Source organism: Phyllobates terribilis, unplaced genomic scaffold (genome assembly GCF_046119375.1).
Source record: "Phyllobates terribilis strain yellow unplaced genomic scaffold, ASM4611937v1 Scaffold_4__5_contigs__length_816908805, whole genome shotgun sequence".
Lineage (NCBI taxonomy): Eukaryota > Metazoa > Chordata > Amphibia > Anura > Dendrobatidae > Phyllobates > Phyllobates terribilis.
In genome coordinates this window covers 782,775,388-782,801,974 of record NW_027362764.1, presented here as the reverse complement: position 1 = coordinate 782,801,974, position 26,587 = coordinate 782,775,388, and the positions used below count along the sequence as shown (strand labels likewise).

General features: G+C 46.7%; 1 protein-coding gene across 2 annotated transcripts; it reads left to right on the top strand.

Annotated features, from left to right (window-relative positions):
* Window positions 1-10,980: 10,980 nt before the first annotated feature.
* LOC141266064 (uncharacterized) lies at window positions 10,981-26,587 on the top strand. Of its 2 annotated transcripts, XM_073679940.1 has the most exons (4): window positions 10,981-10,998; window positions 11,111-11,235; window positions 20,431-20,544; window positions 20,797-26,587. In XM_073679940.1, the coding sequence occupies exons 2-4, from the start codon at window positions 11,184-11,186 to the stop codon at window positions 22,335-22,337; spliced, it is 1,707 nt and encodes a 568-aa protein (XP_073536041.1). In that variant the 5' UTR covers window positions 10,981-10,998; window positions 11,111-11,183; the 3' UTR covers window positions 22,338-26,587. The 2 variants fall into 2 exon arrangements, with proteins under 2 accessions (XP_073536041.1, XP_073536040.1); XM_073679939.1 differs by lacking the exon at window positions 10,981-10,998 and having other exon boundaries at window positions 11,081-11,235.

The following is a 26,587-nucleotide window of genomic DNA, read 5'->3' as shown; positions in this document are numbered from 1 at the left end:
TTGAGGCATAGAGCTTGGTGGTAACAAATCTGGATTGAGGCATAGAGCTTGGTGGTAACAAGTCTGGATTGAGGCATAGAGCTTGGTGGTAACAAATCTGGATTGAGGCACAGAACTTGACAATTACACATCAGAGTTGGGCACAGAACTTTGTTACTCCACATCAGAGTTAATGCACACAGATTGATGGTTTCACATAGAATAGAGGCACCGAGCTTGCTGGTTACACACCAGAGTTAATGCAATGCACACAGTTTGGCGGCTATACATGAAAGCTGAGACTCACACTTTGGCGGTAACACGTGAGAGTGGAGGCACAGAGCTTGATGGTTACATATCAGAAATGAGGCACAGAGCAAAATGGTTACACTGTATTGAGGCAAATAGCTTGGTGGTTACACATCAGTTGAGTTGAGGCGTTTTAAAGATTTATCCAGGACTTAGCTTCTTTTTTTGCTATGTTGCTAAGATTTGACAGGCATGGAGAGCAGTCTGTGTGAGGGAGAAGAACATAAGAAGCAGTCTGTGAGAGAGGAAAAGACTATGGACAGCAGTCTGTAAGAGTGGGGGGCATGGGGAGCAGTCTGTAAGAGTGGGGGGCCATGGAGAGCAGTCTGTAAGAGTGGGGGGCCATGGAGAGCAGTCTGTAAGAGTGGGGGAATGGGGAGCAGTCTGTAAGAGTGGGGGAATGGGGAGCAGTCTGTAAGAGTGGGGGAATGGGGAGCAGTTTGTAAGAGTGGGGGCCATGGAGAGCAGTCTGTAAGAGTGGGGGGCATGGGGAGCAGTCTGTAAGAGTGGGGGGCATGGGGAGCAGCCTGTAAGAGTGGGGGCATGGAGATCAGTCTGTAAGAGTGGGGGAATGGGGAGCAGTCTGTAAGAGTGGGGGAATGGGGAGCAGTTTGTAAGAGTGGGGGCCATGGAGAGCAGTCTGTAAGAGTGGGGGCCATGGAGAGCAGTCTGTAAGAGTGGGGGCCATGGAGAGCAGTCTGTAAGAGTGGGGGGCATGGGGAGCAGTCTGTAAGAGTGGGGGCATGGGGAGCAGTCTGTAAGAGTGGGGCCATGGAGAGCAGTCTGTAAGAGTGGGGGCATGGGGAGCAGTCTGTAAGAGTGGGGCCATGGGGAGCAGTCTGTAAGAGTGGGGGTCATGGAGATCAGTCTGTAAGAGTGGGGGCATGGAGATCAGTCTGTAAGAGTGGGGGGCATGGGGTGCAGTCTGTAAGAGTGGGGGAATGGGGAGCAGTCTGTAAGAGTGGGGGCATGGGGAGCAGTCTGTAAGAGTAGGGGAATGGGGAGCAGTCTGTAAGAGTGGAGGCATGGGGAGCAGTTTGTAAGATGGGGGCATGGGGAGCAGTCTGTAAGAGTGGGGGCATGGGGAGCAGTCTGTAAGAGTGGGGGCATGGGGAGCAGTCTGTAAGAGTGGGGGAATGGGGAGCAGTCTGTAAGAGTGGGGGCATGGGGAGCAGTTTGTAAGAGTGGGGGCATGGGGAGCAGTTTGTAAGAGTGGGGGTCATGGAGATCAGTCTGTAAGAGTGGGGGCCATGGAGATCAGTCTGTAAGAGTGGGGGCATGGGGAGCAGTCTGTAAGAGTGGGGGCATGGGGAGCAGTCTGTAAGAGTGGGGGTCATGGAGAGCAGTCTGTAAGAGTGGGGGCATGGGGAGCAGTCTGTAAGAGTGGGGGCATGGGGAGCAGTCTGTAAGAGTGGGGGCATGGGGAGCAGTCTGTAAGAGTGGGGGTCATGGAGATCAGTCTGTAAGAGTGGGGGCATGGGGAGCAGTCTGTAAGAGTGGGGAGCATGGGGAGCAGTCTGTAAGAGTGGGGGGCATGGAGATCAGTCTGTAAGAGTGGGGGGCATGGGGAGCAGTCTGTAAGAGTGGGGGGCATGGGGAGCAGTCTGTAAGAGTGGGGGAATGGGGAGCAGTCTATAAGAGTGGGGGCATGGAGAGCAGTCTGTAAGAGTGGGGGCCACGGAGAGCAGTCTGTAAGAGTGGGGGGCATGGGGAGCAGTCTGTAAGAGTGGGGGCATGGAGATCAGTCTGTAAGAGTGGGGGGCATGGAAATCAGTCTGTAAGAGTGGGGGGCATGGGGAGCAGCCTGTAAGAGTGGGGGGCATGGGGAGCAGTCTGTAAGAGTGGGGGCATGGGGAGCAGTCTGTAAGAGTGGGGGCATGGGGAGCAGTCTGTAAGAGTGGGGGCATGGAGATCAGTCTGTAAGAGTGGGGGGCATGGGGAGCAGTCTGTAAGAGTGGGGAGCATGGGGAGCAGTCTAAGAGTGGGGGGCATGGGGAGCTGTCTGTAAGAGTGGGGGGCATGGAGAGCAGTCTGTAAGAGTGGGGGCATGGGGAGCAGTCTGTAAGAGTGGGGGCATGGGGAGCAGTCTAAGAGTGGGGGGCATGGGGAGCTGTCTGTAAGAGTGGGGGGCATGGAGAGCAGTCTGTAAGAGTGGGGGCATGGGGAGCAGTCTGTAAGAGTGGGGGCATGGGGAGCAGTCTGTAAGAGTGGGGGGCATGGGGAGCAGTCTGTAAGAGTGGGGGCATGGGGAGCAGTCTGTAAGAGTGGGGGGCATGGGGAGCAGTCTGTGTGAGAGAGAAGAACATAAGAATCAGTCTGTGAGAGAGGGAAGGTCCATGGAGAGCAGTCTATAAGAGTGAGGGTCATGAGTAGCAGTCTGTGTGATTGGGAAGCAGTCTGTGAGGTTGGGGGCCATAAGCAATAGTCTTTGGGGTAGAGGGGTGGCATGAGACAAGTCATTGTGGGAAAGGGAGGGCTTCAGGGACCAGTCTGTACAAAACACTGAGACATGGAGATTATACAGTGTGAGAAAGGAACGATTGGGGGCTATGGGGAGCAGCCTGTGAGATTGAGGGCCATGGGGAGCAGGCTGTGAGATTGGGGGCTATGGCGAGCAGGCTGTGAGATTGGGGGCCATGGGGAGCAGGCTGTGAGATTTGGAGACATGGGGAGCAGCCTGTGAGATTGGGGATATGGGGAGCAGGCTGTGAGATTGGGGGCCATGGGGAGCAGGCTGTGAGATTGGGGGCTATGGGGAGCAGGCTGTGAGATTGGGGGCCATGGGGAGCAGGCTGTGAGATTGGGGGCCATGGGGAGCAGCCTGTGAGATTGGGGATATGGGGAGCAGGCTGTGAGATTGGGGGCCATGGGGAGCAGGCTGTGAGATTGGGGGATATGGGGAGCAGCCTGTGAGATTGGGGGCTATGGGGAGCAGCCTGTGAGATTGGGGGCTATGGGGAGCAGGCTGTGAGATTGGGGGCTATGGGGAGCAGGCTGTGAGATTGGGGGCCATGGGGAGCAGCCTGTGAGATTGGGGGCTATGGGGAGCAGGCTGTGAGATTGAGGGCTATGGGGAGCAGTCTGTGAGATTGGGGGCCATGGGGAGCAGGCTGTGAGATTGGGGGCTATGGCGAGCAGGCTGTGAGATTGGGGGCCATGGGGAGCAGGCTGTGAGATTTGGAGAAATGGGGAGCAGGCTGTGAGATTGGGGATATGGGGAGCAGCCTGTGAGATTGGGGATATGGGGAGCAGGTTGTGAGATTGGGGGCTATGGGGAGCAGCCTGTGAGATTGGGGATATGGGGAGTAGCCTGTGAGATTGGGGGCCATGGGGAGCAGGCTGTGAGATTGGGGGCCATGGGGAGCAGCCTGTGAGATTGGGGGACATGGGGAGAAGGCTGTGAGATTGGGGGCTATGGGGAGCAGGCTGTGAGATTGGGGGCTATGGGGAGCAGGCTGTGAGATTGGGGGCCATGGGGAGCAGGCTGTGAGATTGGGGGCCATGGGGAGCAGCCTGTGAGATTGGGGATATGGGGAGCAGGCTGTGAGATTGGGGGCCATGGGGAGCAGGCTGTGAGATTGGGGATATGGGGAGCAGCCTGTGAGATTGGGGGCTATGGGGAGCAGCCTGTGAGATTGGGGGCTATGGGGAGCAGGCTGTGAGATTGGGGGCTATGGGGAGCAGGCTGTGAGATTGGGGGCCATGGGGAGCAGCCTGTGAGATTGGGGATATGGGGAGCAGGCTGTGAGATTGGGGGCTATGGGGAGCAGCCTGTGAGATTGGGGGCTATGGGGAGCAGCCTGTGAGATTGGGGGCTATGGGGAGCAGCCTGTGAGATTGGGGGCCATGGGGAGCAGCCTGTGAGATTGGGGGCTATGGGGAGCAGCCTGTGAGATTGGGGGCTATGGGGAGCAGCCTGTGAGATTGGGGGCTATGGGGAGCAGCCTGTGAGATTGGGGGCTATGGGGAGCAGGCTGTGAGATTGGGAGCTATGGGGAGCAGGCTGTGAGATTGGGGGCTATGGCGAGCAGGCTGTGAGATTGGGGGCCATGGGGAGCAGGCTGTGAGATTAGAGACCATGAGGAGCAGGCTGTGAGATTGGGGGCCATGGGGAGCAGGCTGTGAGATTGGGGGCCATGGGGAGCAGCCTGTGAGATTGGGGGCTATGGGGAGCAGGCTGTGAGATTGGGGGCCATGGGGAGCAGCCTGTGAGATTGGGGGCTATGGGGAGCAGGCTGTGAGATTGGGGGCCATGGGGAGCAGGCTGTGAGATTGGGGATATGGGGAGCAGGCTGTGAGATTGAGGGCTATGGGGAGCAGCCTGTGAGATTGGGGGCCATGGGGAGCAGGCTGTGAGATTGGGGGATATGGGGAGCAGGCTGTGAGATTGGGGGCTATGGGGAGCAGTCTGTGAGATTGGGGGCTATGGGGAGCAGGCTGTGAGATTGGGGAGCAGCCTGTGAGATTGAGGGCTATGGGGAGCAGCCTGTGAGATTGGGGGATATGGGGAGCAGGCTGTGAGATTGGGGGCTATGGGGAGCAGGCTGTGAGATTGGGGAGCAGCCTGTGAGATTGAGGGCTATGGGGAGCAGCCTGTGAGATTGGGGGATATGGGGAGCAGGCTGTGAGATTGGGGGCTATGGGGAGCAGGCTGTGAGATTGGGGGCCATGGGGAGCAGGCTGTGAGATTGGGGGCCATGGGGAGCAGGCTGTGAGATTGAGGGCTATGGGGAGCAGCCTGTGAGATTGGGGATATGGGGAGCAGCCTGTGAGATTGGGGGCTATGGGGAGCAGGCTGTGAGATTGGGGGCCATGGGGAGCAGCCTGTGAGATTGGGGGCTATGGGGAGCAGGCTGTGAGATTGGGGGCCATGGGGAGTAGGCTGTGAGATTGAGGGCTATGGGGAGCAGCCTGTGAGATTGGGGATATGGGGAGCAGGCTGTGAGATTGAGGGCTATGGGGAGCAGCCTGTGAGATTGGGGATATGGGGAGCAGGCTGTGAGATTGGGGGCCATGGGGAGCAGCCTGTGAGATTGGGGGCTATGGGGAGCAGTCTGTGAGATTGGGGTCTATGGGGAGCAGGCTGTGAGATTGGGGGCTATGGGGAGCAGTCTGTGAGATTGGGGGCTATGGGGAGCAGGCTGTGAGATTGGGGGCTATGGGGAGCAGGCTGTGAGATTGGGGGCTATGGGGAGCAGGCTGTGAGATTGGGGGCTATGGAGAGCAGCCTGTGAGATTGGGGATATGGGGAGCAGCCTGTGAGATTGGGGGCTATGGGGAGCAGTCTGTGAGATTGGGGGCTATGGGGAGCAGGCTGTGAGATTGGGGGCCATGGGGAGCAGCCTGTGAGATTGGGGGCTATGGGGAGCAGGCTGTGAGATTGGGGGCCATGGGGAGCAGCCTGTGAGATTGGGGGCTATGGGGAGCAGTCTGTGAGATTGAGGGCTATGGGGAGCAGTCTGTGAGATTGAGGGCTATGGGGAGCAGTCTGTGAGATTGGGGGCCATGGGGAGCAGGCTGTGAGATTGGGGGCTATGGCGAGCAGGCTGTGAGATTGGGGGCCATGGGGAGCAGGCTGTGAGATTGGGGATATGGGGAGCAGGCTGTGAGATTGGGGATATGGGGAGCAGCCTGTGAGATTGGGGATATGGGGAGCAGGCTGTGAGATTGGGGGCCATGGGGAGCAGGCTGTGAGAGGGGTGGCATGAAGAATATGGGGATACGTCTCTGCCAGTTGAGTGAATTGGTTGCAGTCTGTGCTATACCAGGGCCAGCAGCCAATCTTTGCTCTTATACAGTATATTCCAGCATCACCTACAATGGACCCTGTGCAGCACAACTCTGCGTCTGCAGCCCACCACTAAATATTGCAGCCTTAAAGGCACAGTACCTGGAATAAACATAAGACGTGTACAATAAATGCAGGAACTGCAACAACAAGAAGCTGAGTAACAAATGTTATTGATCATCTGTGAGAACTATCATTATGGAAGAACACACGGCAGCTTAGCATAAAATAACAACCAACATGTCCCCAGTTACTTCAGTGGTGGCTACAGGTCAAGCACTGCAGCCCCCGCAGAAGCACCACTGCCTCATTATGGGGGCTTCATCCATTCATTCACTCCACAATAGTGGTGGCATTTCAGTAGTTGGGTCCTGGGGTAAGTTTTATGTCTGTTCCTTTATCTTCTTTTGCTCTTTCTGCTGATAGATTGTAACCAAATCGTCAAAGCCGCTTCCCAGTCCTAATTCTGTCTGTAATTTAACAATCTCCCTGGTGGTCTAGTGAATCAATATTATTGGAAATTAATAAATAATAGTCTTGTAGTCAAGTGGTTAATAACATAATATATAGTAGTCAGTCAATATCTAATATCGCTGGTGTTCTGTAAGCCGGTCAGTAATATTCCCACTGTCTGGTTGGTTATTGATAATACTCCTGGGGGGCTTCATCTTTCTATGAACAATTGGGTAATAAATATTTTCCCTGATAATTATTGGATTGCTGTTGGTCTAGTGAGTTAACTGCTTGTAGCCCACTCAGGTGTTTAACTGGTTAATAAATCATATCCCTGGTGGTATAGTGTTCACTTTGATGGTCTAGTGAGTTATCGGCTAATACTCCTGGTGATTGGATCAGAAAACAATATCCTTGGCCGTTCCTTCAGTCATTTAACTGGTAATAGTCCTGGGGTTTCGTGTGTTAGTAAATCATATCCCTGGTGGTCACTTACGTGGTTTAGTGAGCTACCTGCTAATACTCCAGGTGTTTAGTGGGGTGCTAAGTCATATGTCTTGTGGTCACTTTGGGGGGCTCGACATTTAACTTCTAATACTTCTTATGTTTGTGGGTTAGTACGTCGCATCTCTGGTGGTCTGGTCTTCACTTTGATGGTCCAGTGAGATAACTGCTACTACTCCTGGTGTTTAGTGGATTAATAAATCATGTCCTTGGTGGTCTGCCATTCTCTTTGGTGGTCTAGCTAGTTAACTGCAAATACTCATGGAAATCATCGGATTAGTAAGTCCTATCCTTTGTGATCTAGTGTTCACTTTGGTGATCTAGTGAATCAGGGTCGGACTGGGGCACCGGGACACCGGAGAATTCTCCGGTGGGCCCGGGTCCTCGGCGGGCCCCTGAGCAGGACGCACGGGGCCCGCTGGTTAACTGAAGGTGGAAGGGGGGTGCCCTTGCAGTGTGGCTGATGAGGGCAATCTGGCCTGCCTCGTGGACCCCCAGGCTCCGGGGGGCCCATGGCCAGATTGCCCTCATAGTGTGCGGTGGGCAGGGAGAGAATGCGATCCCTCCCGCTCCGCTGCTGACGGGAGGAAAATGGCAGCGGAGCGGAGGGATCCATTCTGTGCTTCCTGCCCGCCGCTTTCTCCCTGACACAGGCTCGCGCTGCTTGATGACGTCAGAGAGAAAGATGCCGGGCAGGAAGCCGAGGACAATGCTGGGGGGAACGAGCAGAGAGGGTAAGTGTGGTTTTTTTTTTACTAATACAGTGGTGATGGAGGAGGTGGGGGGGAGATATGGCAATGATGATGGAGGAGGTGGGGGAGATATGGCAATGATGATGGAGGAGGTGGGGGGAGATATGGCAATGATGATGGAGGAGGTGGGGGGAGATATGGCACTGATGATGGAGGAGGTGGGGGAGATATGGCAATGATGATGGAGGAGGTGGGGGAGATATGGCAATGATGATGAAGGAGGTGGGGGAGATATGGCAATGATGATGGAGGAGGTGGGGGAGATATGGCAATGATGATGAAGGAGGTGGGGGAGATATGGCAATGATGATGGAGGAGGTGGGGGAGATATGGCAATGATGATGAAGGAGGTGGGGGGAGATATGGCAGTGATGATGGAGGAGGTGGGGGGAGATATGGCAATGATGATGGAGGAGGTGGGGGAGATATGGCAATGATGATGGAGGAGGTGGGGGAGATATGGCAATGATGATGGAGGAGGTGGGGGGAGATATGGCACTGATGATGGAGGAGGTGGGGGAGATATGGCAATGATGATGGAGGAGGTGGGGGAGATATGGCAATGATGATGAAGGAGGTGGGGGAGATATGGCAATGATGATGGAGGAGGTGGGGGAGATATGGCAATGATGATGAAGGAGGTGGGGGAGATATGGCAATGATGATGGAGGAGGTGGGGGAGATATGGCAATGATGATGAAGGAGGTGGGGGGAGATATGGCAGTGATGATGGAGGAGGTGGGGGGAGATATGGCAATGATGATGGAGGAGGTGGGGGAGATATGGCAATGATGATGGAGGAGGTGGGGGAGATATGGCAATGATGATGGAGGAGGTGGGGGGAGATATGGCTATGATGGAGGAGGTGGGGGGGAGATATGGCAATGATGATGGAGGAGGTGGGGGAGATATGGCAATGATGATGGAGGAGGTGGGGGAGATATGGCAATGATGAATGAGGTGGGGGAAGATATGGCAATGATGATGGAGGAGGTGGGGGGAGATATGGCTATGATGGAGGAGGTGGGGGGGAGATATGGCAATGATGATGGAGGAGGTGGGGAAGATATGGCAATGATGGTGGGGGAGATATGGCAATTATGATGGAGGAGGTGGAGGAGATATGAAAATGATGGAGGAGGTGAGGGAGAACAATGATGGAGGAGGTGGGGAAGAACAATGATGGAGGAGGTGGGAGAGAACAATGATGGAGGAGGTGGGGGAGAACAATGATGGAGGAGGTGGGGAAGAACAATGATGGAGGAGGTGGGGGAGAACAATGATGGAGGAGGTGGGGAAGAACAATGATGGAGGAGGTGGGGAAGAACAATGATGGAGGAGGTGGGAGAGAACAATGATGGAGGAGGTGGGGGAGAACAATGATGGAGGAGGTGGGGAAGAACAATGATGGAGGAGGTGGGGAAGAACAATGATGGAGGAGGTGGGAGAGAACAATGATGGAGGAGGTGGGGGAGAACAATGATGGAGGAGGTGGGGAAGAACAATGATGGAGGAGGTGGGGGAGAACAATGATGGAGGAGGTGGGAGAGAGCAATGGTGGAGGAGGTGGGGAGAGCAATGATGGGGATGGGGGAGAGCAATGATGGGGATGGGGGACAGCAATGATGGGGAATTATTTGGACGCTATATGCTGTTAATATGTGGTCTGGTCACGGTGTGGTGGTATTTCTACCTTGTATGTGGTACTATTGGTGTTGGTATAGTGGATTGTGTTGTGTATGGTGGTCATTTGTTCTCTCTGATATTAATTAGCAGATTCTTTATTTCCATTAGTGATTAAATACTTGGAACAAGATGCACTTACAGGGGTTCTCCAGGGAAAACAAGTAATCACCTCTCCACAGGATAAGTGATAACTTATTGATTAGTGGGGGTCTGACTGCTGGGACCCGCACCGATTGGTAGAATGTGGAGTTTTTACCCCATTAGACTGGAGCTCATGTGTGACTTGACCACTGATCCATTCATTCCCTCAGTGGCTGCTCTTGTTTTTTTCTTTAAGCTCTAAAGAGAATGAATGGAGCCGCGGTCAGACGTCCCACCTTCCACTGCATTTTAAAATGGGGGTAAAAGTGTCCTGACAGGGATAAAACTTCCCCATTCTTCCGATCGGTGCGTTTTCCAGTGTTCGAATCCAAATGATCAATAAGTGATCACCGATCCTGTGGAGCCCATGGACCGGTGGTAACTTTACTGCAAACTACGGTAATTGTACATCCCAGTTATGGCGGTGCACAGTAGATGTGCAGGAACCGCCTGTGGTTTACAGTCGACGCTCCACTATAACAAGGATATAGGCTAACACAGTTATTTGCATATAGCTGTAGGGTGGGCCCGAGGATCAATTCGTCCTGTGGGCCCCAGACAACCCAGTCTGACACTGTAGTGAATTAAATGCTAAAACTCCTGTTGTTTAGCGAGTTAGCAAATCATATCCCTGGTGGTCTGGTGGTCACTTTTTTGTGATGTTTCCAGTCTTCGGTCTACTGCTAGTTACATTGAATCATTTCATATTGGGATGGCAGTTTTAGGAAGTAAACTCAAAGTTCATGGCAGCTCCTTTTGGTTTACTAACCCAGTAATGGTTGATGCGCTCTACAGGGCAGCTCCTTTTGGTTTACTAACCCAGTGATGGTTGATGCGCTCTATGGGGGTGCCTGGGATCTTTGTGTTAATCCTGAGCAGCACAAATATTCCACATTTCCAGGAGCCCCTCTTAATGATATGGAACGGCTTATGGTTGTCCAGGGGCCCATGATCTAGGTGAACTTGTTCGAGGCTGCTCCAGCCAAGGGTCCACTCTTAATTTGCTCCTCTTTGGTCACCACCAGTCTGTAGAGTCTGGTCCTTCTTCTCAAGGTTATTTTGGGGGAAGTCCCCAATCCCAATATCACTCCCCCCCCCCTATACATTGCCAAAATTGGGATCACCATCTCCTGTCCTGATTTCTGAATCACGTGAAGTCAATTATCTTCTGTTCTTGAAGTTGGGAGGAAATTGCAACATAATAAACTAAACGTAGGATGTACAAACAATAGTATCACATAAATATCCTACGTAAACCTAGCGTGGAAAGTATCATATAAAGCTACGTGGGGCGTGTTCACACCCGTGACTGGGGCCACATGTCGGCTCACAGCGATGGAAGGCGTGGACGATTCTGCCCAGAAGACAATGACTTTGCTGAGATGGGTAATTATAATGATATAGTCTGTAAATGAGATAATTATAGGGCACTCCTCACAGATAGGAAATGACAACATCTCGATAAATATCTCTTTTTGATACATTTATGATAATAAAGGTGGAAGAGAAGGACTATATATACGGGGCACCTCCGCGTCTTGCTTCTGTTCACTCCTTCCAGACGCATCACCATGAAGGGGCTAATGATCTGTCTGGTGGCCGCTGCCTTCTGCATGGACTTGGGTAAGAGCTTTACAACACAACGGTCATTGCTCGGCCATCGGCCATCTCCATATATCATCTCTCTGATTGCCGAAATGGCTTATATCATACTCCGGTTACATCCGGAGCTGCATTCATAATTCTGCTCCTTGCCAATATACTGCAGTTTATCTGCTCTGTACATACACTTAACATCTGACTGTGTAATTCACACCGGGCACATCCGGTAGTCACAGAGAGTGCAGCTTAGGATGTGATTGGAGTATAAAGAGGATATAAAAAAACTACACGCCCCTGTTGAAATGCCAGGTTTTAGACATTAAAAAAAAATCAAGTAAAAATTATTTAAAACTTTTCCCCCTCTTTAGTGTTGACCCATAACCTGTAGAAATCCATTGAAAATAATGTGGTTGCATAAATCTGCACACCCTTACAATATTACTTTGGTGAATTTCTGGAAGCATTCAGCCTTTTTGGGTCGGGGTCTATCAGCGCGGCTCATCTAGAATTGGCGATCTTTGCCGGCTCCTCCTTGCAGCAGCTCCACATTTGTCAGATAGCGGGGGCATCTCCTGTGTACAGCGCCCTCTTCAGGTCACCACAGAATTGTCCATTGGGTTCAGATCTGGGCTTGGCTGTTCCAGAACTTCCATCTTCTGGAGAAGACATTATTTTGGTGATTTGGAGGTCACTTAGGGTCGTTGTTGCTAAAAGGTGAAATTCCTCCTCATCTTCAGCTTTATAGCAGAGGTCGGAAGGTTTTGATGAAAAATTTATATTTGTTCTGTTCATAATTCCCTCCGCCTTGACTAAAGCCCTATACCAGCTGCCACAACCAGCCCCAGAGCACAATGCTGCCTCCACCATGTCTCACTGTGTGGATGGTGATCTTCTGGTAATGTGCAGTGTTGGCTTTGCACCTTTTCGAATTATGGCCACTAAGTTCCCACCTCGGTCTCATCAGACATAACACATTCCCCACAGGCTTTTGGCAGATGTGATGGAGGTTTTGGCAGAACATAGCCGAGCCTGGATGTTTTTCTTTGTAAGAAAAGGCCTCCGTCTTGCCACTCGACCCCACAGACCGGACATATGACGAATACTGGAGATGGTTGTCACATGCAGGGCACAACCAGAACTGGCCAGAAATTCCTGCAGCTCCTTTAATGTTGGCGACCTTACAGACCAATTTTCTTTTTGTCTTTTCTTCAATTTGTGACGGATGTCCAGTTCTAATTAATGTCACTATTGTTTTCCAAATTTCAGCTACTTCTCAATGACATCTTCATACTTCTCCATGGTAGATCTAATGCCTTGGACATTTTTTTGTCGCCTTCTCCTGGCTGGCTGATAACTTTCAACAATGAGATCCTTTGCTGTGTTGTCAGCTGTTTACAGACCAGAAAATGTCAGGAATGGTGTCATTTCTTCAAAACAGAGATTTTTTTTCCTATATATATATATTATATAGTTTATCAAAATTTTATTGACGGCTACAAAAACTTTTTCACATTTTTAACCCTTTATCACAGCCGACGCCTTCAATATGACATCTGCCTAGGCATGGGCAAACAGCTGCTGCCATTGGCAGCTCATTAGCTTGGCAGCGGCCTCTACAGGTGAAGTGCAGTACTACATACATTCATGTAAATTAAGGCACCTGGTCCGCCGGAGTGCGAGCTGCTGCTTCTTGCTATCGTCCCGGGGTCACTGCATAGCATTCAGATTGAATATTATAAGTAAAATGTTATCTTGTGTAACCTGATGTAGGAAAGTGCAGAACGCATTGTGCAAGCGGAGAAGAGTAATTGTGAGGTTGCACAACGTTGAGTTTTTGTGTCAGAAGACGCCCTCTGGGTAAGGAGGGGTTAACTAGGTGTCAAACTTAATTATAAAACTTCTAATGTTTTTCTCATTTAATATTATCAAATATGGAAATCTGCTGGGCGCCTGCGGATTACTGCTGGATTGTTTACGGGCGTCATATGGGCGGCTTCTCGGGTAAACCGCCCGAGTATATTAGTATATGAAGCCGCCACGTTGTAATTACATCAAGTATTCTCAAGAATTCACAATTCTGCTTTTATTTTACGCCTTATATTGTTGTTACATGCCGCTATTTCATAACTTATACTCCAGTCTCATCCAGAGCTGCATTCATAATTTTACTTTATTTTATACTTTATACTTTAGATATATCCAGAGCTGCATTCATAATTCTGCTATTATCAGTGGCCCAACTAAAAGATCATGAGTCTCAATGTAAAAGCTTCAACGAGGCCCCCCGACTATTGCAAGTCTTTAATAGTAATAGCCTTTTTATATAGGCCAAAGAGACTTTTTGGGCCTGAGTGTGGTTGCAACCACTGCACCTATTGTAGTTACGCCCCTGGCTGTTATTTTACGGATTATATTCCAATCACATCTAGAGCTGAGTTTACAGTTTTGCTGATACACAATAAAAAAATATTCCAGTCATATCCAGAGATGCATTCACCATTCTGCCATTATTTTATGACTTACACCCCAGTCATATCCAGAGCTGCATTCACACTTCTGCTGGTATTTTATGTATTATACTCCTATCATGTTCAGAGCTGCATTTACAGCTCTGCTTATTCACCTTATTTTATAGTCCAGTCACATTGAGACATTCAACATCCACTATTCTGCTGTTACATCCAGAGCAGCATTCCTAATTCTGATGTCATTGCTTTTGTAATGCTCCGATCAAATGCAGACCTTGATTTACAGTTCTGCTCGTATACCATGTTTTATAATCCTGTCACATCCAAAGCAACATTTACGAGTCTGCTGTTACTCCATGTTATATATTCCAATCACACCCAGAGCTGCATTCATAATTCTGCTGTTATTTTCGGTCTTATACACCTGTCACATGCAGATCTGCATATACAATTCTGCTGTTGCACAATGTTTTACACGCCAGTCTTATTAAGTGCTGCATTCAGTTACAATGATATCTTAAAACCCCAGTCACACCAAGAGCTGCATTCATAATTCTGCATCCAGCCAAGAACAGCCTTAACTATTCAGGTCACGTGGACTCCTCTCACAAAGTAACACAAGACAGCATGCACTCCGTATGCTGAGCCAGAAGGGGGTGACAGTCAGATGTGAAAACCTGCAGCCTGGGTGTTCAGCAGAACTGTGAATGCAGCTCTGCAGTATAACAGTAGGATATACACTCTAGTAACTTCCTCCAGACAGCGATTGATTTGATGTGACATTATGTGACTCACCTTTGTCTTTCGCTCAGTGATGTGGATAATATCCTCAGCCGTGACTCACAACCATAAAAGTCCTCACACCCTGGAATCTCTACATACGATGATGGTGCCTGGGTGAGGACATCAAAGACGATGCCAAGGCCATAATATCCTACCTGAGCAATGCTTAGGCCAAGAGACAAATGCCCAAAAGGGACCACGCTATGATCTCAAGGACCTCAATGTTTAATGCTCCATGGACAGCAGTGAGTTCGACCTTCCAAGGTGCCCATAAGTGGCCCAGGACCTGCCAGCCCATCAGACGGGTCTATATATGTGACCAGTCCGGACCGGTATTGCTTAGGAACCAGTCTGCACACCATTACACACCCGTGGGTGGGCTACTGGTGGAAACGTCACCATGGTGGCTGGTGTCCGTGTTTTGTGCTACATAGAATTTCTACAACTTGTTTCATATCACAATCTTTATTTCAAAAAAATATGTATTAATCATGCAATTCTCACACTGGCCACTGGGGATTTTTAAGATTCACACTTCCTGTCCTTTCAAGAAAAGTTTTTTTGCAGGTTCATTATCATCAGAGGCAGCAATACAACGACTGATCACACAGGATCCACCAATCACTACAGTTGAGGTCACAGCTCTCCTCCTCCTCCTCCTGTACAATGACTGATAACACCTCTATATACAGTAGATAGCACAGGATCCACCATTCACAATAGGTGATGTCACAGCTCACCTCCTCCTCCTGTACAATGACTGATAACACCTCTATATACAGTAGATAACATAGGATCCACCATTCACAATAAGTGATGTCACAGCTCACCTCCTCCTCCTCCTGTACAATGACTGATAACACCACTATATACAGTAGATAACACAGGATCTACCATTCACAATAGGTGATGTCACAGCTCACCTCCTCCTCCTCCTGTACAATGACTGATAACACCTCTATATATAGTAGATAACACAGGATCCACCATTCACAATAGGTGATGTCACAGCTCACCTCCTCCTGTACAATGACTGATAACACCTCTATATACAGTAGATAACACAGGATCCTCCATTCAGAATAGATACTATCACAGCTCACCTCCTCCTCCTCTTGTACAATGACTGATAACACCTCTATATACAGTAGATAACACAGGATCCACCATTCACAATAGGTGATGTCACAGCTCTCCTCCTCCTCCTGTACAATGACTGATAACACCTCTATATACAGTAGATAACACAGGATCCACCATTCACAATAGCTGATGTCACAGCTCACCTCCTCCCCCTCCTGTACAATGACTGATAACACCTCTATATACAGTAGATAACGCAGGATCATTCAGAATAAATAATATCACAGCTCGCCTCCTCCTCCTCCCATATAATGACTGATAACACCTCTATATACAGTAGATAACACAGGATCCACCATTCACAATAGGTGATGTCACAGCTCACCTCCTCCTCCTGTACAGTGACTGATAACATCTCTATATACAGTAGATAACACAGGATCCACCATTCACAATAGGAGATATCACAGCTCACCTCCTCCTCCTCCTGTACAATGACTGATAACACCTCTATATACAGTAGATAACACAGGATCCACCATTCACAATAGGAGATATCACAGCTCACCTCCTCCTCCTCCTCCTGTACAATCACTGATAACCTCTATATACAGTAGATAACACAGGATCCACCATTCACAGTAGGTGATTTCACAGCTCACCTCCTCCTCCTCCTGTACAATGACTGATAATACCCCTATATACAGTAGATAACACAGGATCATTCAGAATAGATAATATCACAGCTCGCCTCCTCCTCCTCCAATATAATGACTGATAACACCTCTATATACAGTAGGTAACACAGGATCTACCATTCACAATAGGTGATGTCACAGCTCACCTCCTCCTCCTCCTGTACAATGACTGATAACACCTCTATATATAGTAGATAACACAGGATCCACCATTCACAATAGCTGATGTCACAGCTCACCTCCTCCCCCTCCTGTACAATGACTGATAACACCTCTATATACAGTAGATAACACAGGATCCATCATTCACAGTAGGTGATTTCACAGCTCACCTCCTCCTCCTCCTGTACAATGACTGATAACACCTCTATAGATAGTAGATAACACAGGATCCTCCATTCACAATAGCTGATGTCACAGCTCACCTCCTCCTCCTGTAATGACTGATAACACCTCTATATACAGTAGATATCACAGGATCCACCATTCAGAGTAGCTGACGTCACAGCTCACCTCCTCCTCCAATATAATGACTGATAACACCTCTATATATAGTAGATAACACAGGATCCACCATTAACAATAGGTGATGTCACAGCTCACCTCCTCCTCCAATATAATGACTGATAACACCTCTATATACAGTAGATAAACCAGGATCCACCATTAACAATAGGTGATGTTACAGCTCACCTCCTCCTCCTCCTGTACAATGACTGATAACACCTCTATATACAGTTGATAACACAGGATCCACCATTCACAATAGATACTATCACAGCTCACCTCCTCCTCCTGTACAATGACTGATAATACCTCTATATACAGTAGATAACACAGGATCCACCATTCACAATAGGCGATGTCACAGCTCACCTCCTCCTCCTGTACAATGACTGATAACACCTCTATATACAGTAGATAACACAGGATCCACCAATCACTACAGTTGTTGTCACAGCTCACATCCTCCTCCTCTTGTACAATGACTGATAACACCTCTATATACAGTAGATAACACAGGATCCACCATTCACAATAGGTGATGTTACAGCTTACCTCCTCCTCCTCCTGTACAATGACTGATAATACCTCTATATACAGTAGATAGCACAGGATCATTCAGAATAGATAATATCACAGCTCGCCTCCTCCTCCTCAAATATAATGACTGATAACACCTCTATATACAGTAGATAACATAGGATCTACCATTCACAATAGGTGATGTCACAGCTCACCTCCTCCTCCTTCTCTACAATGACTGATAACACCTCTATATACAGTATATAACATAGGATCCACCATTCACAATACGTGATGTCACAGCTCACCTCCTCCTCCTGTACAATGACTGATAACACCTCTATATACAGTAGATAACACAGGATCCACCATTCACAATAGGTGATGTCACAGCTCACCTCCTCCTGTACAATGACTGATAACACCTCTACAGTATATACAGTAGATAACACAGGATCCACCAATCACTACAGTTGTTGTCACAGCTCACATCCTCCTCCTCCTGTACAATGACTGATAACACCTCTATATACAGTAGATAACACAGGATCCACCATTCACAATACGTGATGTCACAGCTCACCTCCTCCTCCTCTTATACAATGACTGATAATACCTCTATATACAGTAGATAACACAGGATCATTCAGAATAGATAATATCACAGCTCGCCTCCTCCTCCTCCAATATAATGACTGATAACACCTCTATATACAGTAGATAACACAGGATCCACCAATCACTACAGTTGTTGTCACAGCTCACATCCTCCTCCTCTTGTACAATGACTGATAACACCTCTATATACAGTAGATAACACAGGATCCACCATTCATAATAGGTTATGTCACAGCTCTCCTCCTTCTCCTCCTGTGCAATGACTGATAACACCTCTATATACAGTAGATAACACAGGATCCACCAATCACTACAGTTATTGTCACAGCTCACATCCTCCTCCTCTTGTACAATGACTGATAACACCTCTATATACAGTAGATAACACAGGATCATTCAGAATAGATAATATCACAGCTCGCCTCCTCCTCCTCAAATATAATGACTGATAACACCTCTATATACAGTAGATAACACAGGATCCACCATTAACAATAGGTGATGTCACAGCTCACCTCCTCCTCCTGTACAATGACTGATAACACCTCTATATACAGTAGATAACACAGGATCCACCATTCACAATAGGTGATGTCACAGCTCACCTTCTCCTGTACAAAGACTGATAACACCTCTATATACAGCTGATAACACAGGATCCACCATTTACAATAGGTGATATCACAGCTCACCTCCTCCTGTACAATGACTGATAACACTTCTATATACAGTAGATAACACAGAGTCCACCATTCACAATAGAGGATGTCACAGCTCACCTCCTCCTCCTGTACAATGACTGATAACACCTCTATATACAGTAGATAGCACAGGATCCACCATTAACAATAGGTGATGTCACAGCTCTCCTCCTCCTCCTGTACAATGACTGATAACACCTCTATACACAGGAGATAACACAGGATCCACCATTCATAATAGGTGATGTCACAGCTCTCCTCCTCTTCCTGTACAATGACTGATAACACCTCTATATACAGTAGATAACACAGGATCCTCCATTCAGAATAGATACTATCACAGCTCACCTCCTCCTCCTTCTCTACAATGACTGATGACACCACTATATACAGTAGATAACACAGGATCCACCATTCACAATAGGTGATGTCACAGCTCACCTCCTCCTGTACAATGACTGATAACACTTCTATATACAGTAGATAACACAGAGTCCACCATTCACAATAGAGGATGTCACAGCTCACCTCCTCCTCCTGTACAATGACTGATAACACCTCTATATACAGTAGATAACACAGGATCCACCATTCACAATAGGTGATGTCACAGCTCACCTCCTCCTCCTGTACAATGACTGATAACACCTCTATATACAGTAGATAACACAGGATCCACCATTCACAATAGGTGATGTCACAGCTCACCTCCTCCTCCTCCTGTACAATGACTGATAACACCTCTATATATAGTAGATAACACAGAATCCACCATTCACAATAGGTGATATCACAGCTCACCTCCTCCTCCTGTACAATGTCTGATAACACCTCTATATGCAGTAGATAACACAGGATCCACCATTCACAATAGGTGATGTCACAGCTCTCCTCCTCCTCCTGTACAATGACTGATAACACCTCTATATATAGTAGGTAACACAGGATCCACCATTCACAATAGGTGATGTCACAGCTCACCTCCTCCTGTACAATGACTGATAACACCTCTATATACAGTAGATAACACAGGATCCTCCATTCAGAATAGATACTATCACAGCTCACCTCCTCCTCCTCTTGTACAATGACTGATAACACCTCTATATACAGTAGATAACACAGGATCCACCATTCACAATAGGTGATGTCACAGCTCACCTCTTCCTGCTGTACAATTACTGATAACACCTCTATATACAGTAGATAACACAGGATCCACCATTCACAATAGGTGATGTCACAGCTCACCTCTTCCTGCTGTACAATCACTGATAACACCTCTATATACAGTAGATAACACAGGATCCACCATTCACAATAGGTGATGTCACAGCTCACCTCCTCCTCCTGTACAATGACTGATAACACCTCTATATACAGTAGATAACACAGGATCCACCAATCACAAGAGCTGATGTCACAGCTCACCTCCTCCTCCCTTCACAATGACCTTTGCACACGCACATTAGAAGCTTCAATACAGAAAGTAGGGTAGGTCTGTTCATTGCTGCTAATGAATGTGTCATCTCCAGAAACAATAGGAGGTTAGTGATGGAATAACCCCAGTGGTCAGTGTGTATATTGCAACTTTTCTTTTTTTTCCCTTTTTAACAAAGATTGTAATATGGAAAAAATTAAAATTGCCAAAAAATATTTAGAAAAATACATTTAACTCAAAGATCTAATGTAAACAATAAATCATTTTCTGATGACACATTCCCTTTAAGAGATGAACGGGTAAGTAGGTCTACGCTTAGCAACTGTCCGAAAGTGGCCACTGTTACTGATATGTCCCCAGCGTCTTCTCATTCCTAACGACCTCTCCTCTCTTCACAGCTCGCTCCTTGCAGTGCTTTTATTGTACGGGGGAAAGCGAACTCGCAAAATGCAACGGGGTAAAAGAGTGCTCCGAGGGGCAGGGAGCGTGCAAGATCTTCATGGACCATAAAGGTGAGAGATGGGGAGGTTTGTACTCATATAACATACGGTCCTGACTGAGAGTGCCCCGAATGATTGTCACCTTACTAACAAAAAAAGGTAGAAAAAAGGTTCAGGTTCAGGTAGTCCACAAGGATGACCACTCAGTTCATTCCAGAAGTAGAATCTGAACCTCCTTGGGGGCACAACTCATTTTCAAAAAGTTCCAAAAAATGAATCAAAAAGTTCCAGAATTTGTCATCTCATAATCTTTTTGTGTTTCAGATGGAAAAGAGATCTTTTCCAGAGACTGCGCCACCAACTGTGCACCACCGGCCTCAACTGGCTTCTTCTGCTGCAACACCAACCTGTGCAACAAACTAGGGCTTCCGTCAAATGCAGGCGTTGCCAGTAATAGCGTCAGTCCTATTGGTGCTTTAGACAAAGTCCCTTCTAACTCCTCTATTGGTAACGCCACAGCTAATACAACAAGTTCCTCAACCAACCCAATTAGTAACTCTAGTTACAACAATACTGTTCCAGGCAACACCAGCAACTCTACCGGCATCTACCATGGTCCATTATCTGGCAACAACTCTTCCAACTCTACGACTGGTAATAACAACAATACAAGTTCCACCTTTGGTTCATCAACCCCCATGAATGCTACCGGCACTGACCATGGTCCAGCATCTGGCAACAACTCTTCCAACTCTACAAATGGTAATAACAACAATACAAGTTCCACCTTAGGCTCATCAACCCCCATGAACGCTAGCGGCACTGACCATGGTCCAGCATCTGGCAACAACTCTTCCAACTCTACGACTGGTAATAACAACAATACAAGTTCTACCTTAGGCTCATCAACCCCCATGAACGCTACCGTAACCAACCATGGTCCATTATCCGGAAACAACTCTTCCAACTCTTCGACTGGTCATAACAACAGTACAAGTTCCACCTTAGGCTCATCAACCCCCATGAACGCTACCGGCACTGACCATGGTCCAGCATCTGGCAACAACTCTTCCAACTCTACGACTGGTAATAACAACAATACAAGTTCTACCTTAGGCTCATCAACCCCCATGAACGCTACCGTAACCAACCATGGTCCATTATCTGGCAACAACTCTTCCAACTCTTCGACTGGTCATAACAACAATACAAGTTCTACCTTAGGCTCATCAACCCCCATGAATGCTACCGTAACCAACCATGGTCCATTATCTGGCAACAACTCTTCCAACTCTTCGACTGGTCATAACAGCAATACAAGTTCCACCTTAGGCTCATCAACCCCCATGAACGCTACCGGCACTGACCATGATCCAGCATCTGGCAACAACTCTTCCAACTCTACGACTGGTAATAACAACAATACAAGTTCTACCTTAGGCTCATCAACCCCCATGAACGCTACCGTAACCAACCATGGTCCATTATCTGGCAACAACTCTTCCAACTCTTCGACTGGTAATAACAACAATACAAGTTCTACCTTAGGCTCATCAACCCCCATGAACGCTACCGTAACCAACCATGGTCCATTATCTGGCAACAACTCTTCCAACTCTTCGACTGGTCATAACAACAATACAAGTTCCACCTTAGGCTCATCAACCCCAATGAACTCTACCGGCACTGACTACGCTCCAGGATTTGGCTACGACTCTTCAAAGTCTCAGACTGGTGTTAAAGACAATATCAATTCTGCTTCAAACGTGTCCTGCACCATAGTCTCTACCGGTGGGTCATCCGCTAAAGGACACAGCTCCTCCCCAATAAAAACCAAAAACCATTCAGTTAAGTCAAGGAGATAATCATGAATATACTCAGAGCATGAGAACCCCGGTGTATCAAACTGCACCGATGACGGAACATACCACCCTTTATGTCAGTGGTCTTTGACCTGTGGTTCTCAAGTGGTTGGGAAACTACAACTCCTGCTCCTGACAACAGCCCAGCCTGGAGTTTAATCATTTTTTTTATTTTTCCATTTTTATACTTTTATGCTTTTCTTCACTTTGCACTTAGGAAGAAGTGTAACCCTTGCCATGCCATTGAAAGAAAATCTCATTTTTACCTTTACATTGGACATATTAGATGCACAGCCCTATGCTTCCTACCCCTAGGGGGAACATTTATTTTACTAGTCATTGAAGGCTGTACTAATTATTGTTGCAGTGCACTATTAAAAATGCAATAAAATTGTACTTTACTGTCACTTTGTATATTATTAAATAGTCATTTTGGAGAGGTAAAAATTTGCACAATAATACCATTAATAAAATAAATATTTTTGTTGTGCCCGTAATTTGGCTTTTTTATCTTCTTTATCCATGGCTTTCCCAAAATGAGAAGAAAAAATGGGCTGTTTAACTCTTTCCTTTAAGCAGGGGTGGTGCCCTGCTAGGAGTGTATGAATGTGATTGGTGGTTTGCGGAGTAGAGGTGTGATTTATTCCAACATGTAACTTCCTGTTGTTTTTTTTTAACTTCCTTCTCCTCTTCCTTCAGAACAAATCACAGTAGACAGAAACCTCCAGTGATATCATCAGCCAGGGTTTTCATACAGTCCATGGGAAATGATGGGGGTGCACAGAAAGCGATCTGCCATGAGGACATTACCAACCTCTACGGCATGATGCTCATGGTTTCGGCTAATACTTTGCACGTGAAGACACTCATGACTTTTTTTGAGGGCCCACATTTAAGAACTATTACTTATTGAAAGGCCAATCGACCCCTGCTAGAACATTTACAACATTAAAAGAAAATCCAAACAAAAATGTAAAAAAAAAAAAAATTAAAGGGGACTTGTCAAGTGAGATAACTATGACATTTTTTCACCAGGTGTAAACGTGACAATTCTCCTGAATCCGGCATGGTTTTTATTTTTTTCGTGCACTTCTCCAATCCTGAGATATGGCCTCCTCTTACCTGTAAAAAAGTCTTGTCTTTTGAGCTGAGTGGGCGTGGCCAAAAATACCCCCCCTCCCCCACAGAAGAGTTAAGGACCATCCCCCATCTGTTAACAAGACCAGATTTACACACAGGTCATAGGGGGCCATATCTCAGGAATGGAGAGGCGTAGGACCAAAAGGAAAACAGTGCTGGATTCAGGAGAACTTCAGCTTTCACACCAGGAAAAGAAAATACATATTTATGGCAAAAACTGTGAATCAGACATAGTACAGAGGCTTTCATTCTCAGGTCAAGAGGGGGTCCCAAAGGTCAGGAAACCCCATCTTTCGCTAAGTAAAGCTATTAACTAGTGATACGACACTTACGCTCAGAGATGGGAATACCTCTTAAGACCTTTAAGCCCCCATTATTTTTCATGGATAATCAAGACCGTGGACAATGTTTTTTAGATACAATAACTAATAACTGCATCAACAGGAGAAAAATAAGGTGTAATAAGCCCTTATCTGGGACAAGCCCCAGGAATGAAATCAATAACAAAATTATAATCACTATGATCCTTAAAATCGACGGGGGAATTTTTCACATATGCATGTGCCCGGGTGCTAAAACAGGCTCCAAAAACCTATCCTCTGTTAGTCAAGGTATTTTGAGCACTGAGGCAGTACACTGAATCTGTCATAGCTTGGTTTAGGGATTCGATCCGACGATCTGTTGCTGCGTGGTTGGTTCCTCTGTCTACTTCTTTCTTTCTTTCTTTCTACTGAACATTTGCGCTGTCCAAATGCTGATGGTTCAAATTGTCTTTGTTCCCCCTTCTTGGTTCGCTCATCTCCAGGTGTTTCTTATTTGCCCGTTTTGGTTTGCCCTGTCACATTCTGGGTTTTATACTGTATAGTCACCCTTCGCTGCACTTCCTTGCTGGCTATACCTCTTGGTGGATGTTTGTTCATGAGTTCCAGCTAATCAGCTAAGGAGTTTACCTTGCTTGGTAAACTCCAGTTATATTCCTGCAGTGAGTGTGTTTGCTTTCCCTTCCAGCACCTTTTCATTTTCCCACTGTTGAGTTTCAGGGACGTTACTTGTTCTTATATTTTGGTTCTTCTTAGCTTTCCCTCTCTACCCCATATGAATATGTTTTAGTTTCTCAACCTGGGTTTTCATATCATACTTCACACTTTCCTTTCCCCTTGTTGGCAGTGTGTTGTGGCCAACCCTCTGGTTTTTCGGGAGCTCAGAGAAACCCCTCGACAGCCTTTTAGGGAGTTAGGTTAGAGGTGGTAATTTTAGTATTGGAAGTGCCACAGCAGAATCAGAGATCCTAAATTCTACAGAAATAGAGCTAAAGGGGACTATGGGCTCATCAAGGGGCAATTACATTTTGCATTGGTTCACCTGCAGATTGATAATTGAAGCAAAGTAATCAAATTCTTTGGGAGAGATGGTCAGGCCTGTACACTACAATTCTTATAGACACATAGAATTTAATGAAGCATTGGTTAAGCAGTCTCAGCACCGCTTCACTCTCAAAGGAGGCTTTGTGACCACAATGCTTAGGATCAATGTCCCGACCTTCAGATGCCCAGTGATTATACATCATCTAAACTGTTCACTCAGGATAGGCAACTAAAAACAGGCAACTGTCTGAAGTTCAGCTAAATGCCTATTCCTGAATTCCCATGCCATGCCCATGTCTCCGCTTTTTCCCAACTATCCGGGACAATGCCTGGACACGATCCACCAGAATGTGGACTTTCTTTGTTACACTCCCTTTTTGGCCAGTTATACTGTACAGATCCTGGTTCTGTAATTCAGGTTTGGATGTTGGTACTTTGCTAGTCTGTGGAATTCAAGGCGATTTTCCATTAAGTGATAGAATAAATTCAGACATGTCAAAGGGGCATCTGTCCTGTCAGTCTCTGGATTGGTGGGAATCCCAGTGGGCAGACCCCGCCAGATATTATCCAGTAATATGCAATGAAATTCCATTAGGAAAAATCCCTTTAAGAGTGAGGAGATTCTCTGGAGGCTAATTCACCCTTGTGACGATGCATCTTATAATCTTAATCAGCCAGACGTTTAGATTTGTTAATCCAAGAGAAATACACTATTATTTTTTTTGTTGACTTGTAAATGTATGTGTAATTCTGTGGCTGGTCAATAAGGATATACTATTATTTGTATAAAACTGAATGTTCTCTTTGTTTGGAAACAATGATGTTTGTTAATATGCTAATGGAATATTGTACAAAAAGCCAGCAAGATGTTGATTTAAAGAGCCCCCTCCTATACCAACTATGTAAAGTGATTAAATGCACAAACAATGAGACCTGAGACCTGTGGAATGATATCATTCCTAACCCTTGACCTGTGGATGTGTACTCAAAAAGGAGATATGCTTCTATAGCAGTATATAAATCAATGGATCCAAAATAAATATAGTCATAACCAAACCATCAAATCAAAAAATGACACCCCAAAATCAAACAGCATGATGGGGTAATCAAAACCATAACCACTACAATTAATATTAAAATTAATGTTTATTAAATAACAATGTTGACAACCGGCAATCCCCCTCTCCCAGACACGCCCCCTGAGGAAGTGCTTGCAAAACGCGCGTCGGGTTTGAGGGACGCGTGCATGCCCTACTCAGAACTCTACTGTCACTTCAGGTAATTTATCGCTATTTTATGGGTATCCATAGATGATAGAGTGCTGCACTTTATTTAACTTTGGTCCGGATTTTCTGGCTGTACTAATTTTTTATAACTTTGAGATCACTTAATCCGATCTTAGGTACTGATCGCACTTTGCACTTTACTCTATTCATTCTGTATATCTCATAGTAGTAATTACCTAATTTATTATAAGATTATATGAGTGATCAATATATGTCATTTTATGTTTTTATATATTTATTGGATTGGTATCCTGTTTAGTAATGCCACTTGAGCTATTATTTATAAATATATGTATTTTGCCTATTTATGACTGTCAGACATTTATAGTTGAACTTTGACCTCTGTAGTCACAATTATTTATAAGGCATTGCTATAGGTTGTCCCTCACAACTGAGGTACCTTGCTTTTTGTTTTTTAATATTGTTAACATTGTTATTTAATAAACATTAATTTTTATATTAA

Excerpts from the sequence above, each read along its gene's own strand:
- LOC141266064 (XM_073679940.1), top strand. The coding sequence starts at position 11,184 with ATGAAGGGGCTAATGATCTGTCTGGTGGCCGCTGCCTTCTGCATGGAC. Across the intron at positions 11,236-20,430 it reads TGCCTTCTGCATGGACTTGG|CTCGCTCCTTGCAGTGCTTT; the intron begins GTAAGAGCTTTA and ends CTCTCTTCACAG. Across the intron at positions 20,545-20,796 it reads GATCTTCATGGACCATAAAG|ATGGAAAAGAGATCTTTTCC; the intron begins GTGAGAGATGGG and ends TTTGTGTTTCAG.